This window comes from Pseudonaja textilis, chromosome 3, assembly GCF_049901715.1.
Source record: "Pseudonaja textilis isolate UNSWEBS1 chromosome 3, rPseTex1.2, whole genome shotgun sequence".
Lineage (NCBI taxonomy): Eukaryota > Metazoa > Chordata > Lepidosauria > Squamata > Elapidae > Pseudonaja > Pseudonaja textilis.
The window spans coordinates 5,119,890-5,136,819 of record NC_141992.1 but is presented as its reverse complement, the minus strand read 5'-3'; the positions used below and the strand labels follow the sequence as shown (position 1 = coordinate 5,136,819).

Genomic DNA, 16,930 nt, shown 5'->3' with positions numbered 1-16,930 from the left:
CCATACCTAATTCCAGGAGAAGGGATTTACCAACACTGAGCCAAAACCGGGAGCCTTGTGGCTAAGGACAGGTTGCCAGGAAAAAAATAAAAAGCTACTGCACGACTTACTTTTTCAGGATCCAATCTCAGAGGAGACTCTGCCTTTTTACGGGGATGAGAAAAAAAAAAAAAGGGCCGTCTCTTGATACATTTTTAGCATTCAGGAATCTTTTAGAAAAGCAACTTCAGTTGGGGCATTTAATAGATGCGGTTGAAGAATGAAGCGACTGGTCCATCACAAACCTGCGAGGAATGCTTGCAACTCGGAGACAGGGGAAAACTGCGCCGCCGAAGAGCAGGGCTCCGGCTGCATTTTTCAAACCAGATCTTTGGAAGGAAGATCAAAATCCTCATCCGCCAATCCTGCCCCATCCCAAATCAACAAAACGACAAACTGACTCAGCCACCCGACGCAATGCAAACGATTCCTTTCGATCTCTGACCTGGAACGCTTTTTTGTATACATTTTAATATATATATATATATATATATATTTTAGCCTGGTTAGATTTTACTTGAAATAGTTTCTTCTGGCTAGTTGTTTTTTTTTTTTAACGTGCTTTTAAAAAGAAACGAAAACTAAGAACCACAGAACTGGGGGTGCCTTCTTAAGCTTTGTGCTGTTTGATCTAGCAAACCCTTTGGGCTGAGCCCACGAAGGGGATCAGGAGTGGTGGTGGTGGCCCTTGCTCCAGGTCGCCGTGTTTTCTCTCTCTACCTTTTAGCCAAAATGAGATCGTCACCTCTGCTGGCCTTGAACAGGATCGGGAAAAACTGGGTGCGATGGCGTCTTAGTGAGTTTTGATGGCTGCAATTGGGGGGAAGAAACTACTGCCAAATCATCTTAGGCGAACTCAGTCTGATGAGCGTTGGTGGTGATAAAACCCACCCTCTGTTTAGGAAGCTGCTATAAGCTTATATGTAATAGTGCCTAGTGAAGCTCAATGAACTGTGGGCGCGTTCACACAAAGTGCTTATCCAAGTCAGCAGCAAAGCGAGGATTTGCACAACGGGCCGCACCTTTTTTTTTCTTAGCTTTAACCTTAATGCTGTAAGGAAAGTGTGGTTTTATTGCAAAGGGTCGATCGTGAGGTAACCTCCAGAAGTTTTGGACCTGAACTGCCCCAAACTCATGGGTCTTCGGTGCTCTTTCAGCCTGGTTGTTTTCTTGCAGATGTTTCCCGACCAGACTAGGAGCATCATCAGTGCTACAAGGAAGTGGGGTTTGCAAAGTGAAGGAGGAGGAGGAGGAGGAGGAGGAGGAGTGGCCCTTGGTGCTCTCAAACTCGCTGGTTTTCCTGCAGAAGTTTCATTACCCAACTAGATAACATCATCAGTGCTTGAAGGGAGTGAAGTTTGTGGAGAGGAAGAGGAGAAAAAGAGGGCAAGAGGAGGATGGGGAGGAGAAGGAGTGTGGGAAACCTTGGTGTTCTCTGAGCTGGGTTGTTTTCTGCAGACATTTTTATTACCAGATTAGGTAATGTCATCAATGCTAGAAAGGAATGAGAGCAAATCCCACTCCCTTCTGGCACTGATGATGTTACCTAGTCTGGGTCATGAAACGTCTTCAAGAAAACCACCAAGCTCAGAGAGTACCAAGGACCCCAAAGTCCCTTCTCCCACTCCTCCTCTTCTCATTCCACTCCACTCCCTGTTAGCACTGATGATGTTAGCTAGTTTGGGTCATGAAACGTCTACAAGAAAATCACCAAGTTCAGAGAGCAATCAAGGGCCTCCTCATTTCAGCCCTGATAGTCTCCTTTATTGGCACCCAACTCAGATCGGCAAGGGGGTTGTGGACATTATAACCAGAGCTGCTTTAGAGACACCTCAAGGGCATCAGGAGTATCATTTGTCCTTGTGTAAATGACACAGCTGCTGCCTTGGTTTCTACCCGCATCCATGTTGTAGTTCCAAAGATCTGGAGGATACCAGAGTACTTCTCTCCGACCAATATGCACTGCACTTTTTTTTAAAAAAAAAACCACTGGATTGAATGTATTATTAAGGGCGGGGAGAGAAATGAGTGTTCCCTCCCCACCCGATCACAGATCTCAACAATCTTTCAAAGGCCTGCTTGAAACTAGATGCAAACCTGGATTTAGCTGACAATTGCAAAGCAATTTGGCTGAACCTGGTGACGGGGAATCTCCGATGCCTACATCACCCTAGTTTCAACCCAGAGCTAGTTCTAATATATTGTATGATAATGTAATTATACAAGGGCAGCTGGGCTCCTTTTACAATACTAACAATGTGTGAATGTGTGTAGCAACAGTTGCCGTATTATCCTTTTGTATTTTTGCAACTGATACTGTTCCTTTTTTCCTTAACTTTGCATCTAATTTATTGCAATATATGGAATTACGGGGGGAGGGAGAACACCTTAGAATTCTGCATAGAAGTTGTCTAGTTTTAGACACGCTGGAAACTTAGCATATTTCCCACCCACCCTTTTTTTCTCTCTCTCCTTTTGGCTTTATTATCAGGGATCTTGATAGCAATGCAGGGAGACCGAGGCAGCCCTCTTTCTCCGACTCTTCTACCTCAGTGCTCTTAAATGTGAATGTTTTTAAAAGTTTGTGCCCTCGCGCATCCTGATCCACTTAGTTTGCAATACAAGTCAGATTTGGAAAGAAAAATCCATATTTTCATAAAGAAAGCACAGGTTAGTCCAAAGACACAGCCAAACTATATTGAGCCAGCTTTCGAATTGTGAACATTCCTATCTTTGCTTTACTTAAATGTCTTGTGTGGTCCTACGAAAGAAAAAGAAAGAAAGAATCACTTTACTAAAGGGAAAAAAAAAAACTGTAATTCCCATGCCTACTTTGTTACATTAGCCATCAAGAAACTTCGAATCAAAAACTCTAATTCTGCTATAACTCTAATTCTGCCTGCTATAATTCCCACACCTAATTTCTTGATTTCTAAGGCAGAAGCCCCCAACTTTTCTGGCTTTGTGGACTGGGTTAGTGGGGGGGGGAGGGTGCAGAGGCGATGGTCCTGCGTGAGCGGCCAGCAAGTGCATGCGCATGTGTGCACATGCAGCTCCCTTTGGGTGAGCCGGGTGCATGTGCGCCTGCCGCCATGGAGTGCACAAGCTTGCCCATTGCTCGCGCAAGTAAAAGCACATGCGCGTGCTGGCCATTGCCCTGACCTGGTTGCAATCCCCTTGTGCCCCACTGGTTGGGGATCCCTGTTATAAAAAAACTATCATCCCCACACCTACTTCCTTAACCGTTAGTCATCAAGAAAGAGACTTCTAAAGAAAAACTATAATTCCCATCCCCTTAGCGTTAGTATTCAAGAAAGAAAAAGAATCACTTCTATCTAAAACCTAATTCCCCATGCCCGCTGTCTTAGAGTTAGTCAGAAAGGAAAGAAAGAAAGAAAAAATGTCTTAAGCAAAACTAGATTTTTCATGACTGTTTGCTTACGGATGCCTTTGTTTGCCCCAGGCAATTAAGTAGTTTTCTCCATTTTTAATCCCTTATATTTGTCTTTGCTCCCTAACTCCTCTCGGTTACCAACATCACTTGTGTTCCATCTTCCTCCTGAGATGCTCTGCTATCTCTACTTCCCTCGAAAGCTTCGGCAGAACCACCCAGATTTTGGCAATGCCCCACTCCTCCCTCCCTCCCTCCCCCTCTCTCTCTCCTGAAGTGGTGATGTTACTGCTGTAATCCTGCAGGTGCTGATTGCAGGTAATCCTCAGTTTACAACTGGTCGCTTATTTGACCGTTCTGAGTCATAACCGACCCCCAGAAGGGGAATTTACACCCCAGATCTGAAGTTCCAATGGTCGCCCACCCCCCCAACCCTGCAGTCACATGACCTCACTTCGGGCACTTGGCAACACGACCCTGTTTATGTCCATTTGCAATATCCTGCCGTTACGTGACTGCGTTTTTATGACGACTTCGCACTTATTTCTGGGTTTCCAGCGAAACTTGCACCCTAGTGAATGGGTTTGCTTAACGTTCCTTTAATGACTACCACAAAGATGTCATAAGGTGGCAAGGCTCCATTACGGTCATAACTCGAGGACTACTTATAAATTCTGCCACAGGCACTGTGAAGTAGCATCGCCCTTCAAAGGGGGTATATTCAAACATTTCCATGTCAATATTTGGAGTATCCGCCAGAATTTAGACCCCGGAGAGCACCCAAATGTCTCCGCCATGTTTCACTCGTTGATTAGGGTCCTTGTTAAATATGGCTGATGTTCGGCCATGTCTCATTGGATAAGTCTTCGAGGCTGGTGGAGTTACAAGAGGCTTTTTCTAGAACAACCTTGGCACTTTTTTTTTTTGGTAAATTTTTTTGGTTTTTAAAGACAAACAAAAACAAACAAAACATAAAAACATCTAACTTTCTTCCATAAGTATACAAGCAGTGTGTCGGTTGGTTTACAGATTTTTTGTGCATCCATTTCATAGTCTCAATTACAGTTACATTGCATAATAACTCATATTATCAATCAAAAATTGAATACCCTAGTATCATTATTAATCAATCATTTGACTATCATTTTGTTCATTCATACTTTGCGAGATAACTATAATTTACATAGTTTATTTTATAACAATTCATATAATCATACCAAATCTATCCTAAAAACATTTTATAGATATGATATCAAAAAAAAAGAAATATATCTTTATATATTCATTATTTTCTAGAATTCTAAATATTATATTATTGTGTTTTATTATCTAACCATTGATAGAAAAGGTCCCAAATTTTATAAAATTGTTTATCCTCTTGTACTCTAATTTCAAATGTCAATCTACTCATTTCAGCACATTCCAATATTTTCTTAATGGTTTCCTCCTGCGATGGTATTTTCTCATTTTTCCAATTTTTAGCAAATACAATCCTAGCCACTGTTAATACATTTACAATCAAATATTTTAAATCTTTACTGTATGTATCAGGTAAAAAACCTTGGCACTTTTGTGGATTTCAACTCCCAGAATTCTCTAGCCAGCACTTTTGGTTTCACTTAGTGACCACTTTGCTTAACAACTGAGCTGCTGGTCACTAAATGAGAATTACTTGTAACACCTCCAGTTTTACAACGGCAACTATGGACACGTAGCACGAAAGAATTGCAATCGACACACTGTTTGTAATTGAAGGATGGTTTTATGTTTTTATGCATTGTTTTGTCTGTGTTTGTTTAAAAAAATTAAAAACTTATAAAAAAAACTTATTAAAAAAAAACAGTCAAGATGGTGCCTTCAGCCCCGCAAGTCCCTTTTTATACAACGTGGAGTTGGCATCCTGACTTATTTTGATGGCAAATTTTTAATCACGGGTAGTCCTCAACAGAACGACCGTAACTGAGCCTGCCCATTATGGTTGTAGGTCATGAAGGTTGTAAGTCAAGTCAGTCACGTGACGGATCTGATTTTCAACCTTTTTCCAGGGGTCATTAAGCAAGCACTGTCGTTGTTAAGCGAGCCCATTATTTGCTAGGGAGCGGTATTGCCAAAACCCAGAAATAAGTTCTGGCTTTCAGCGAAGCGTGGTCACATGGCCGTGGGAGTCACATGACCATGGGGGGGGGGCGTGACCGCCAGAACTTTAGCACCGGGTTGCAATTCCCTTGTTCCAGGTAGGTTGTAAGTTCAGGACTTAACTGTATTTTGTTGATATTTCTCTTTAAAACATGAAATGTAATAAAGATACTTTTGAAACTATTTTAGCATGATCACGTTGATTTTTAAAAGTACATTCTGATAGGAAAATCTGGTTAAGTGCCATTACAACGAACTGGATCTGTTTTTGCTGTGATCTGTTGGTCGTGTCCTGCTGGATTGGTCCTGAAACATGTTTGAAATGAGCTGTAACATTTCCAAGTTGTTTGTGTCTTTTTTGTATGCTTAAAGAAATATTTTTAAAGGCTACCTTTAATTAGTGAATTCTATAATATTTGTTTACTGGAGTCTATTTTTATGGTGTATGGTTATTGTGTGCGTGTGTGTTTTTTTAAAAAAATCAGTGATTTGCATGTAAATTGCCTCTTCTTGAACTTTTTGGAGAGATTTGATATCTGTAAATTATGGTTTTTCAGTCCACTGAATTATTTTTTTAATGATAAGGGTCTAAAAATTTCTGATGTTTATAGAAACATCGACATTCCTCTTTAATCAAATATTGTGACGCTGGATGTACTGTACCAAATAAAACTCTTTCTGACTCTGAATTCTAATTGTATTAAGTATAAGTGTGTGTTTGTGTGTTTGAGTGTGTGTGAGTAAGTTCCACTTTAGACATGAATTCCAGCCGGGTAGCAGTTGAGTTCTAGTTCCACCTTAGGCATGAAAGCTGGCTGGGTTGCTTTGGGCCGAATACCAGGAAATGTTGAGTTCTAGTCCCGCTTTAGCCATGAAATTCAGTTGGGTGATTTTGAGTCAATTACTAGGAAACTCTGAGTTCTAGTCCTGCCTTAGATGGGTGGCTTTGGGCTGATCACCAGGAGAATGAGTGTTCTAGTCCCACGTTTGAAAGCCAGCTAGATGGCTTTGGACCCATTACTAGGATACTGAGTTCTAGTCCTGCCTTAGACATGAAAGCTATCTCGGTGACTGTGCTAATCATCCAGAGATGGTGAGTTTTAGTTCCACCTTAGGCATGAAAGTCAGAGGATTTGGGGCCGATCACCAGGAGGCTGAGAGTTCTAGTCCCACTTAGTCTTGAAAACCAGCTAGGGGGTTTTGGGGCCAATTACTAGGACACTGAGTTCTAGTCCCGCCTTAGACATAAAAACCAGCTGGGTGACTTTGGGCCAATCACCAGGAGGCTGAGAGTTCTAGTCCCACTTAGTCCTGAAAACCAGCTAGGGGGTTTTGGGCCAATTACTAGGACACTGTGAGTTCTAGTCCTGCCTTAAGACATGAAAGCTAGCTGGGTTACTTTGTGCCAATCATCAGGAGATGGTGAGTTCTAATCCTGCCTTAGGCATGAAAGTTAGTTGTGTGATTTTGGGCCAATCACCAGGCGATTGTGAGTTCTAGTCCTGCCTTAGGCACGAAAGTCGGTTGTGTGACTTTGGGCTAGTCCCAGTCACTCAGCCCGACCCACCTCACAGGGTTGTTGTTGTGGAGAAAATAGGAGGAGGAGGAAGGAACAATAGGCATGTTCACTACCTTAAGTTATCTATACATTAATAAAGGTGGGATAAAATTCGATCCAGCAAGCAAATAAATATCTCGGCGTTCTAGATCTTTTCCTCTTTGTCTTCCTTTTAGCACTTGGTTAACCCCTGGCTTGCAAACAGCTTTTGCCTGTAAGTCAGATTTCACAGGAACCTCCAAGAAAGTCACACAAACCCAAAACAAAAACCTTAAGTGTCTTAACTCCGGAGTGTTAACCATCAACCAATCATCTATATCGGGTCAGCAACCTTTTGGACCTCAGGGACCACCAAACTCATCATTTTAAATCCCACGGACCAGAGACCCTGAGAAAATCCCCCCAAAAATTCTGCAGGAAAATTCCCCCACCCCGTTTTCCTATAGATCAATTGTTCTTTGATCACAGGATACCATCTCCAGCTCCGTTCTCAGGGACAAAGAGAGAGAGAGAAAGAGAGACTTTTGGCTTCATGCAAGGAAAGCAGCAGAAGCAGCAGAAGTCTTTCTTTCTCTCCCCCAAACTCCGCCAGAAGTGAATCTTTGTGAGACTTGTCGCGCCGGCGAAGCCTCTTGGAGCCCGAGGCCTTGCAGGGTCCCATAGACCCATTTCTGGCGGAGTTAGGGGGAGAGAAATAAAGATTTTTACTGCTTTCCTTGCGTGCAGCCAAAAGCAGAAGAAGCGGAAAGAAGCAGCTCGGTGGCCAGACAAGGCATGTAGGGCAAGTTCCCCCCTTTTCCCCGCTCCTCTCACTACCCCGTGTTGTGTGCAATGCAAGCGACGCAAGCCTTGTGTTCCCGCGGGCCATGTGGGCGGCGCTGCCTTGTGTTCCAGCGCAGCCTGGATTAATCGCTTTGGGGGTGACATTTCTCTGCGGACCACCAAATTTTCCTCACGGACCACCAGTGGTCCCCGGCTCACTGGCTGGCGACCATTAATCTATATGACCTAAATGCAGGGCTGGGATTCAACCGGTTCGAGCAAACCGAATGTTAAATTTACATCTGGTTCGCTGAACCAACCGGCTGGCCCCACCAACCCCTTCCCTCCCAGGAGTCTCCAAGTGGCCCATTTTGGATGCAGGCGGAGGCTCTGGGAAGGTGAAAAATGGCCCCTCTGGAAGTTCGGAAACAGGCCTATTTCCAACTTCCGGAGGGCCTCCGGACCATGGGGGAGAATGTTTTCACCTTCCCAGAGTCCCGAGGGAAGCCTCCGGACTCTGGGGAAGATGAAAAACGGCCTTCCGAGAAGTTCCTGTAGGCCACGCCCACCATGGCCGCGCCCACCCAGCAACGGGGCAGCAATTTTTGAATCCCACCCCTGCCTAAATGGACAACTATGTCAGAGGTTGTGCCAAACTAACCAGGATCCACAGATTCAGGTAGGGCGGGGTTGTCGATAAAGACGATTCTTTAATTTAGCTTTAATTTAGCACGGCCCTTAAAAGGATTCTGTGAACAAGTGAACGTATCACCTATTCACATTCTGACTGACAAGTCCAATCACGAGATAAACTCTTCTCCTGATCGAGTTTAAATCATGATTATTTTTAAGAAAAACCAGCCCGTTTTGAATCTCAAGTCGGCTTTTCCCTCACTCTTTCCGAGACCTAAAATTTGTCTTGAAGGTGGATCAAAATGGGTTTTCCAGTTTGGCTCAATTGGCTAGTATGGAGCAGTGGTGGGATTCAAATTTTTTTGTTACTGGTTCCGTGGGTGTGGCTTGGTGGGCGTGGCAGGGGAAGGTTACTGCAAAATCCTCCTTCCCTCCCCACCCCACTAACCTGCTTTCCAGCTCCGTTCTCCTGTGCAGGGCAACCAAAGGAGACCCAGCCAATCAGCTAGGACTCAGGAGGTGGAGAATAGAGAGGGGCGGGGCCAGTCAGAGGTAGGGTTTGCTGGTTCTCCGAACTACTCCAAATTTCCGCTACCGGTTCTCCAGAACCGGTCAGAACCTGCTGAATTCACCACCTCTGGTATGGAGGTGAGGTGAAATTCAGACTCCTCCACTCAGGTAGTCCTCAACATATAACATTCACTTAGTGATTTTAAGTTACAACAGCACTGAAAAAAAACCTGACTTATGACCATGGTAGCCATTCCCTGTTCACAGGATTGAAATTCAGAGGCTTGGCAACTGACTCGTATTTATGACGGTGGCAGTCTCCCCTTTTGCGACCTTTTGACAGGGAAAGTCAACGGAGGAAGCCCGATTCACTTAACAACAGTGTTACTAAGTTAATAACAGTGGCGATTCCTTTAGCAACTGTGGCAAGAAAGGTCGTAAAACAGGAGAAAACACACAACCTTTGGTTTGCAATTGGAATAGAGCTGGAAGGGTCTTCTAGTCCAACCCCCGGCTTAGGCAGGGGACCCTATACCAGTGGGGTCAAATTCGATTTCATGGAGGGCTGCACCAGGGTTTGTTTGATCTTGGGGAGGGGGCAGGGGGGGGCGTGACTGAGCTGGACATGGCCAATTCAATGTCACTTGTGTCAGGGCACCTGTGGTGGCCAAGGGCTAAGGCAGGAGTTACCTGAGACCTTCTCACTCTCTCATTATAATTTCTTTCTTTCTTTCTTTCTTTCTTTCTTTCTTTCTTTCTTTCTTTCTTTCTTTCTTTCTTTCTTTCTTTCTTTTCTTTCTTTCTTTCTTCACTTTTCTTTCTTTCTTCCCTTTTCTTTCTTCCTTCCTTCCTTCCTCTTCCTTCCTTCCTTTCTCTTCCTTCCTCCCTCCTCCTTCCTTCTCTTTCTTTCTTTCTTTCTTTCTTTCTTTCTTTCTTTCTTTCTTTCTTTCTTTCTTTCTTTCTTTCTTTCTTTCTTTTCTTTCTTTCTTTCTTTCTTTTCCCCTTTCTTCCTTCCTAACTTTCTCTTCCTTCCTTCCTTCCTCTTCCTTCCTCCCTCCCTTCCTTCGTTCCTCTTTCTTTCCTTTCTTTTTCTTTCTTTCTCTTCCTTCCTTCCTTCCTTTCTCTTTCTCTTTCTTTCTTTCTTTCTCCTCCTCCCTCCCTCCCTTCCTACTTCTTTCTTTGTTTCCTTTCTTTCTTTCCTTTCTTTCTCCTTCCTTCCTTCCTTCCTTCCTTCCTTCCTTCCTTCCTTCCTTCCTTCCTTCCTTCCTTCCTTCCTTCCTTCTTCTTTTCCTTCCCTCTTCATTCTCCTTTCTTCTTCCTTCCCATCTTCCCTTCTTTCTCTTTCCCTTTCTCCTTTTTTTTTGTTCTCTGTTTGGTTTGCCAGCCCTCTGCCAGCCACAACGGAGCTCAGAGAGGTTGCGTGTGAGGCCCCGGGCCACATTCTCAGCCACGATGGCCTCCTGCAGCCCTCTACCAACAAAAACGGAACTCCATTCTCACTAGTAGAGAATTGCAGGAGGCCGTTGTGCCCGAAAATGGTGCCCGGCTGTGCGGCGATGTGCGCGGTCCATCGGAGCTCTGTTTTTGCTGGCAGAGGCACCACGGGCTGGGCCTTTGCTGTTTCCAAGCCGTCCCTGTGAGCCACATCTAAGCTCCCCGCTGTCTGGATCTGGCCCATGGGCCTTGAATTTGACACCCTTACCCTATATGGGGAACCTTTTTGTTGTGGGGTGCTGAAAGCACGCCAGTACCCACAAGTAATGCACCCCCCACCCATGCACCTGCAACACCCCCCCGCCCCTTACCTGCATTGTGCATGCACGCACCTCCCAGCTGATTTTCAGCCTGTTTGAGGCCTTTTTCACCCTCCCAGAGGTCCAAGGGAAGCCTCTGCAGCCTCGGGAGGCCATAAAATAGGCCTTCTGGAAATACCGGAAGTGATGAAACGGGCCTGTTTTTTGGCCTCCAACGGCTGCAGAGGCTTCCCTCGAACCTCTGGGAAGCAAATGCCTCAAATGGGCCAAAAATCAGCTGGAAGGCACACACATGCGCAGTGCAAGTAAGTTTGGCTGGGGCTCGTGTGCCTGTACAAATGGCTCTGCGTGCCACCTGTGGCACTCATGCCATAGGTTCAGGGGTGGGATTCAATTTTTTAACAACTGGTTATGTGGGCGTGGCTTAGGGGGTGGGTGTGGCTTGCAGGTCATGTGACTGGGTGGACGTGGCTTGGTGGTCATGTGACTGGGTGCGTGTGGCCAACTCAACATCACTCACATCGAGGCATGCATCTCCTTGCCTGGCCTCTCATGACTGTGGGGATGCTGCAACAGTCGTAAGTGTGAAAAATGGTCATAAGTCATTTTTTTCAGTGCCATTGTAACTTTGAATGGTCCCTCCACACAAGCAAAGTACCAGCAAAGGAAGGAAAAAAGCTCCAGAGAAGTTCCTGAGACAGGAAGTCTAGTCCTGCCAAGAATGTAATAAGGGTTAATGGAGAGGCAGTTTCTGTAAGCAACACCAGAATGTTTCCTTCCTGCCTTCCTTACAGGATTAGCCCAGTCATTTCTTCTAACAAAACTGGTTGTCCGAACTGCTTAGAATGTTAACAACCGGTTCTAGCGAATAGGTGCGAACTGGTAGAATCCCACCCCTGTATAGGTTCGCCATCACAGCCCCATACCCTTTCAGACAAGTGGCTATCCAGTCTCACTTAGCGACAAAAACATGGGGCTGAATTGCGAACTAAATTGTATTCCCTTCAAGAAAGACTTCATGCTTGGATGCCAGGCCTTTTTTTAAAAATAAGGGTTTTGCTTTTAATCTGGCTTATTTTTTTACACCCCCTCAGGAATGGCAAAGGTGGGAAAAAACATCAGGGTTGTGAGGTAGTCTCTCCCACGCTTTCGGCAAGATACGGTTTAGTCTTAAGCAATATGGAATCACGCCACTGTTCGTAAACCAGCGTGTACGTTTCCGCTCTTCGGATGGTGAACCGATACAACCGGTCAGACAAGAGGTTGTGGATTTCACACGTGTTGGAGGTGACTGGCATAATTCCACACTGGACTCGCTCTTGAGGAGTTCTGGGCTCCAACAGCCGAAACTGGAGTTCGAACTGATCCAGCTGGGACTGCTGGCTCGTGATCAGCCATTTGAGGCTGACCCAGTCCTCGTGGGCCGCAGATTCCCTCCGGTCAAACATGACGGGCATCTTGGTACTCAGGACTAGTCTGATGTGTGGGATTTTGGTGATCCCAACGTCAGAGACCAGCCGGTGTTTGATGTACAACCGTCCGGGGACCAGCATGGCCAGGAAATAATCCATCTGTTCCGAAAGTTTGGAGACCTTCTGCTTGACCGTGTCCCACCTGGAAAGGAATGCCATCATGTCGTAAGTCTCCAGAAGGTGGACCAACTCCTCCCGACCTCTCTCTAATTCTTCTAGCAGGTCAGACAGGAGCAGCAGTTGAATTTTGGTCTGGAGGGTGCCCACTTTTTTCATCCTTTGGAAGCGCCAAGGATCGATCAGTTGGAACATGGTGGTGGGTAGCATCAGGTGGCTCTGATCCCCCAGAGCCAGGTGCTTGGGCAGGATTTCAAGGTAGTAGGAGCACTTCTTGAGAAGTTCAATCCTTTTGTGGTGCCGCCGGAGCAGGTGGAGGCTGAGGTCCGCGTGCAGGAACTCCAGCACCACGTTCTTCCTCTCCAAGTAGACACTCCAAGCTTCGTTCTCACGGTCTTCGTCATGGTACGCCGTGGTTGGGAGGTTGGCTCCTAATTTGTTCAAGTAGACGTCAATCGTTCCAATGTCCATCCTACCTGGGCTGGAAGAAGCAATCACAAAGGATTAAAAAAAAAACCAAACAAACCGGCGTCATCTTTCAGACATCTATGTATTTCGTGTATGGCATTATAGAGATCGCGCCATCAAATTTAGCCCACTTAAAGCGTCAGCAAATATATACAGGTGCTCTGTTTCCCCGAAAATATGACTTACCCTGAAAGTAAGTCCTAGCTTGATTTTTACACATGCACCCAATATAAGCCCTACCCTCAAAATAAGCCCTAATTAAGATTCAACCCACTCCAGAGTGGACGGGTAAAAATTAAGCTAGGTTGGGGATGGTGGGGTGGAGCTGCCCTACTACTTACCTTTGGACAGGTGTAGCCAGGCCTCGCACACCCCAACACCTGCCTTGCTGGTCCATTTCTTCTGCAGCCGGCAAGGCTGGGAAGGCTTTCCTGGAGGCCTCCGGAGCTGAGAACAAAGCTCTGGATCGATCCAAAGGTCTGTTATCCCCTGCAGAGGCCTTTGGGAAAGCCTTGCCGGCCGCAGAAGAAATTCCTGAAAGCCTCTGACAACGAAAAGGTGGCCGGGGGCAACGCGTGCAAGTGAGGTTAGTCAGTGGATGGCATCCCCCCGAAAATAAGACCTGGTGCCTTTTTTGGTGGCAAAAAAATATAAGACAGGGTCTTATTTTTAGGGAAACACAGTAGTTCTCCACTTACAGCAGTTCTGTCAGCTTTCTGAGTAATGCACCCATCGAAAGCAGAACTCATGTTTATTGGATACATCATATCAGCATATGAAATTATATATACATATATGTGTGTGTGTGTGTGTGTATAAAATCTATCATCATCTATCCTTCTCATCTAGGCATCTAGCTATCAACTAGCTATCTACTTACTCTCTTTCTATACACACACACACACACAAATGTGTTTTCTTAAGTTTTCGCGGGTACTTACATGTATGGTATTCAGCTGTGTTCGGGTATTTTCCCACGTCATTATAGTTGTGCTTTTAAAGTTGCAGCAACGTTTCGGCAGAATCTCATCTGCCATCATCAGGCTTCTGTATTGTGTTCGTCTGTATTGTGTTCCTATTCTATTCTATTCTATTCTATTCTATTCTATTCTATTCTATTCTATTCTATTCTATTCTATTCTATTCTATTCTATTCTATTCTAATCAAGTGTTTGATCCTGGATTGTATAGAGTCATTTCTGGAGTTTTCACACATTGTTATTGGTTTCCCTCCCCATTCCTTTGTCCTTTCCTGCTAGGTCACCTGTAACTTTACACAGGGATGATGGGGGTTCGTACGGGTTCGGGAGAGCCCCTAGCTAAGATTTTGGGCAGTTTGGAGGAACCCCCAAATCCCCACTCCTGGCTGGCCCCGCCCACCCCGCCCCTCCTCTCCCAGGAGTCCCCACGTGGCCCGTTTTGAATGCCCAAGTAAGCACAGGGTGCACACGGAGGCCAGGGAAGAGTGAAAAATGGGCCTCCCAGAAGTTCGGGAATGCTGGAAATGGGCCCTTTTCCAGCTTCCGGAGAGCCTGCAGAGTCTACACCATTTCTGGACAGATGGCAGTGCAGTCTCTTCTTGTGATGAAGCTCCCACAACTTCCGAGGGCAACTTCTGTTCCACGGGTTGATGGTTCTCACTGTCAGAAAGTTTCTCCTTATTTCCAGGTTGAATCTCTCCCCCTGTTCAGTTTCCATCCATTGTTCCTTGTCCGGCCTTCAAAGGCGCTTTGGAGAATAGCTTGACCCCCTTCCTCCTCTCTGTGGCAGCCCCTCAAATATTGGAAGATGCTCTCCTGTCTCCCCTTCTCTTCACTAGACTAGCCAGGCCCAGTTCCTGCAACCGTTCTTCAGACATATTAGATGGATGGATGGATGGACAGATAGATAAATGATAGACAGAGAGACAGAGGTGGATAAATAGAAAAATAGACAGGCAGACTGGCAGCCCCTCAAATATTGAAAGACTGCTATCCTGTCTCCCCTGGTCCTTCTCTTCCCTAGACTAGCCAGGCCCAGTTCCTGCAACCGTTTGTCATATGTTTTAGCCTCCAGTCCCCTCATCATCCTGGTTGCTCTTCTCTGCACTTTTTCTAAAGTCTCAACATCTTTTTTTACAGTGTGGTGACCAAAACTGGGATGCAGTACTCTAGGTGTGGTCTTACGAAGGCTTTACAAAGTAGTATTAGTACCTCTCTTGATCTTGATTGTATCCCTCTGTTAATGCACTCATGATATGGAAGCTGGCTTGCTAGGATACATAACATAATGCTAAGCCATAAATGGGAGTTAACAAACAGACTTGAGTGTAATGCACCTTAGCACATAAAGTGATTTGCTTCATTTTTGGGATCTTAGGGCAGGGTTTGCCAAGTTTGGTGACTTGAAGATGTGTGGACTTCAACTCCCAGAATTCCCCAGCCAGTCTGGTGCTAAAATTTGCAAGAAATTCTAATTTTTTTCATCATGATATGCCTAGCAATCATCATTAAACTTGGCAAGTTTAGGACTTGTGGATTTCAACTCCCAGAATTCCTGAGCTAACATGACTGGAGGAGGAATTCTGGGAGTTGAAGTCCACAAGTCTTAAAGCTGTCAAGTTTGAAGAGCCCTGCTCTAGAGCTTAGACCAGGGTTTTTCAACTCTGGTGACTTTAAATCCTGTGGACTTCAACTCCCAGAATTCCCCATCCAGCTGGCTGGGGAATTCTGGGAATTGAAGTCCACACACTTCAGATGGCCAAGACTGGTGGGGGGGGCACCTAATTTAGTGATTGTAGTGGGTTCTCGTGCTGTGCCCAGACAGGTAGACACTGCCTAACAGTGGGGGCTCAGCATCCCCATGAAACACTAAACCAGGTTGCCTCCAGAAGTTGCAAATGCTCCAACACTGGAAGTTTCTCAAAAGAGATTGGACAATCCTTTTGTTTGAACCGCGATAAGGGGTTGGTCTCGACGACCTCCAAGGGTCCCTTTCCAACTCTTCTGTTCTAAAGTCGGGGAACTGGGGGTCCAGCGTGTGGAGGAAGGGAGGGAACTGCGCCATCGTGGCTCAAAAAGGATCAAGCGATGCGCGGAGTTGGAACAAACCTTGCCTCCGTGTCACGTGTGAACCCGACTCCTACCTGCGTACCGTGCGGATCCAGAAAGCCGGGAGGAGTTGTGGGGGGAGAAAGCCCGGAGGAGTTGTGTGTGTGGGGGGGAAGCCCCCAAACCCCAAAGATCCCGCATTCCCCCACTGGACCCCCAGCCCAACCCAGGGTCCGCGTTCCCTCGTCTCGTGGGAATGCGCTCCTTGCCGCTTTACCCCCCCACTCCCCGTATCTGGTGTGACTCCCCGTGTGTGTGCACGTGTGAATCCCCTCCCCGTGTCCCCACTCTCGCCTGTTTCCTGGGGGGCGAGAGGACCCCACGAGGGGCTTACCTGTGGCTTAGCATGGTTGGTCCCGGGGCAGCCGCTCGCCCTCCGCCCCCCCTTCTGCCAGCCGGGCCAGGGCCAGGGTCGCACCGGGGGCCGGACGGGACCGGTCGCCCTAGCAACTCATTGTGCCGCGGGGGGGCAGCAGGGTTCTGGAGCCCGCGGGCGCCGCCTCGGCGATGGGAAACGGAGAGAGCCGGGCTGCTTAAGGAAAGTAATTTGGGGGGGGGGGGTGGGCGCAGAGGAAGATTCAAGACCCCTTGGAAGAATTTGGGGGGGAAGGGGAAAAATGGGAAGCAGCCCCCTCCCTCTGGGGGTCTTGGAGAACTAAGCAGGGCAGTCCTGGGGGAGACGCCGGGACAGGGTTACGCCATCTTGAGCACTTTTAAGAGGTGTGGACTTCAACTCCCAGAATTCCCAGCCAGCGAAGAAAGAGGAGGAGGAGGAGGAGGAGAAAGGAGTCTTGGGGGCTGAGCTGTTGAGTTCCTTGACCTTTCTGTGGACGCATAGTAGGTACATTAAAAATGAGTTCAGTTGGCACTGAGTTGCTTGGATTCCGTAGAGCAGCAAGACACCAAATGCCCTCTGTTTGTCTGTCTGTCTGTCTTCCTTCCTTTTCTTCCTTCCTTCCTTTTCTTCCTTTTCTTTCTTTCTTTCCCTTCCTTCTCCCTTT

General features: G+C 46.3%; 2 protein-coding genes across 2 annotated transcripts in view; one reads left to right on the top strand and one right to left on the bottom strand.

Annotated features, from left to right (window-relative positions):
• The window catches only part of HELZ2 (helicase with zinc finger 2), a 65,564-nt gene extending 59,303 nt beyond the window's left edge, over window positions 1-6,261 (top strand). Inside the window, exon 21 of the mRNA XM_087928838.1 lies at window positions 119-6,261. The gene's annotated coding sequence lies outside the window, so the exon portion shown is untranslated. The remainder of the gene's footprint in view (window positions 1-118) is intronic.
• A 5,542-nt stretch (window positions 6,262-11,803) lies between these two features.
• Window positions 11,804-16,621, bottom strand: FNDC11 (fibronectin type III domain containing 11). The gene is made up of 2 exons (XM_026697338.2): window positions 16,264-16,621; window positions 11,804-12,853 (listed from the first exon to the last, which is right to left on the bottom strand). Exons 1-2 carry the CDS (start codon window positions 16,275-16,277, stop codon window positions 11,902-11,904), a joined length of 966 nt encoding a protein of 321 aa, XP_026553123.1. The 5' UTR covers window positions 16,278-16,621; the 3' UTR covers window positions 11,804-11,901.
• Between the last annotated feature and the right edge of the window lie 309 nt (window positions 16,622-16,930).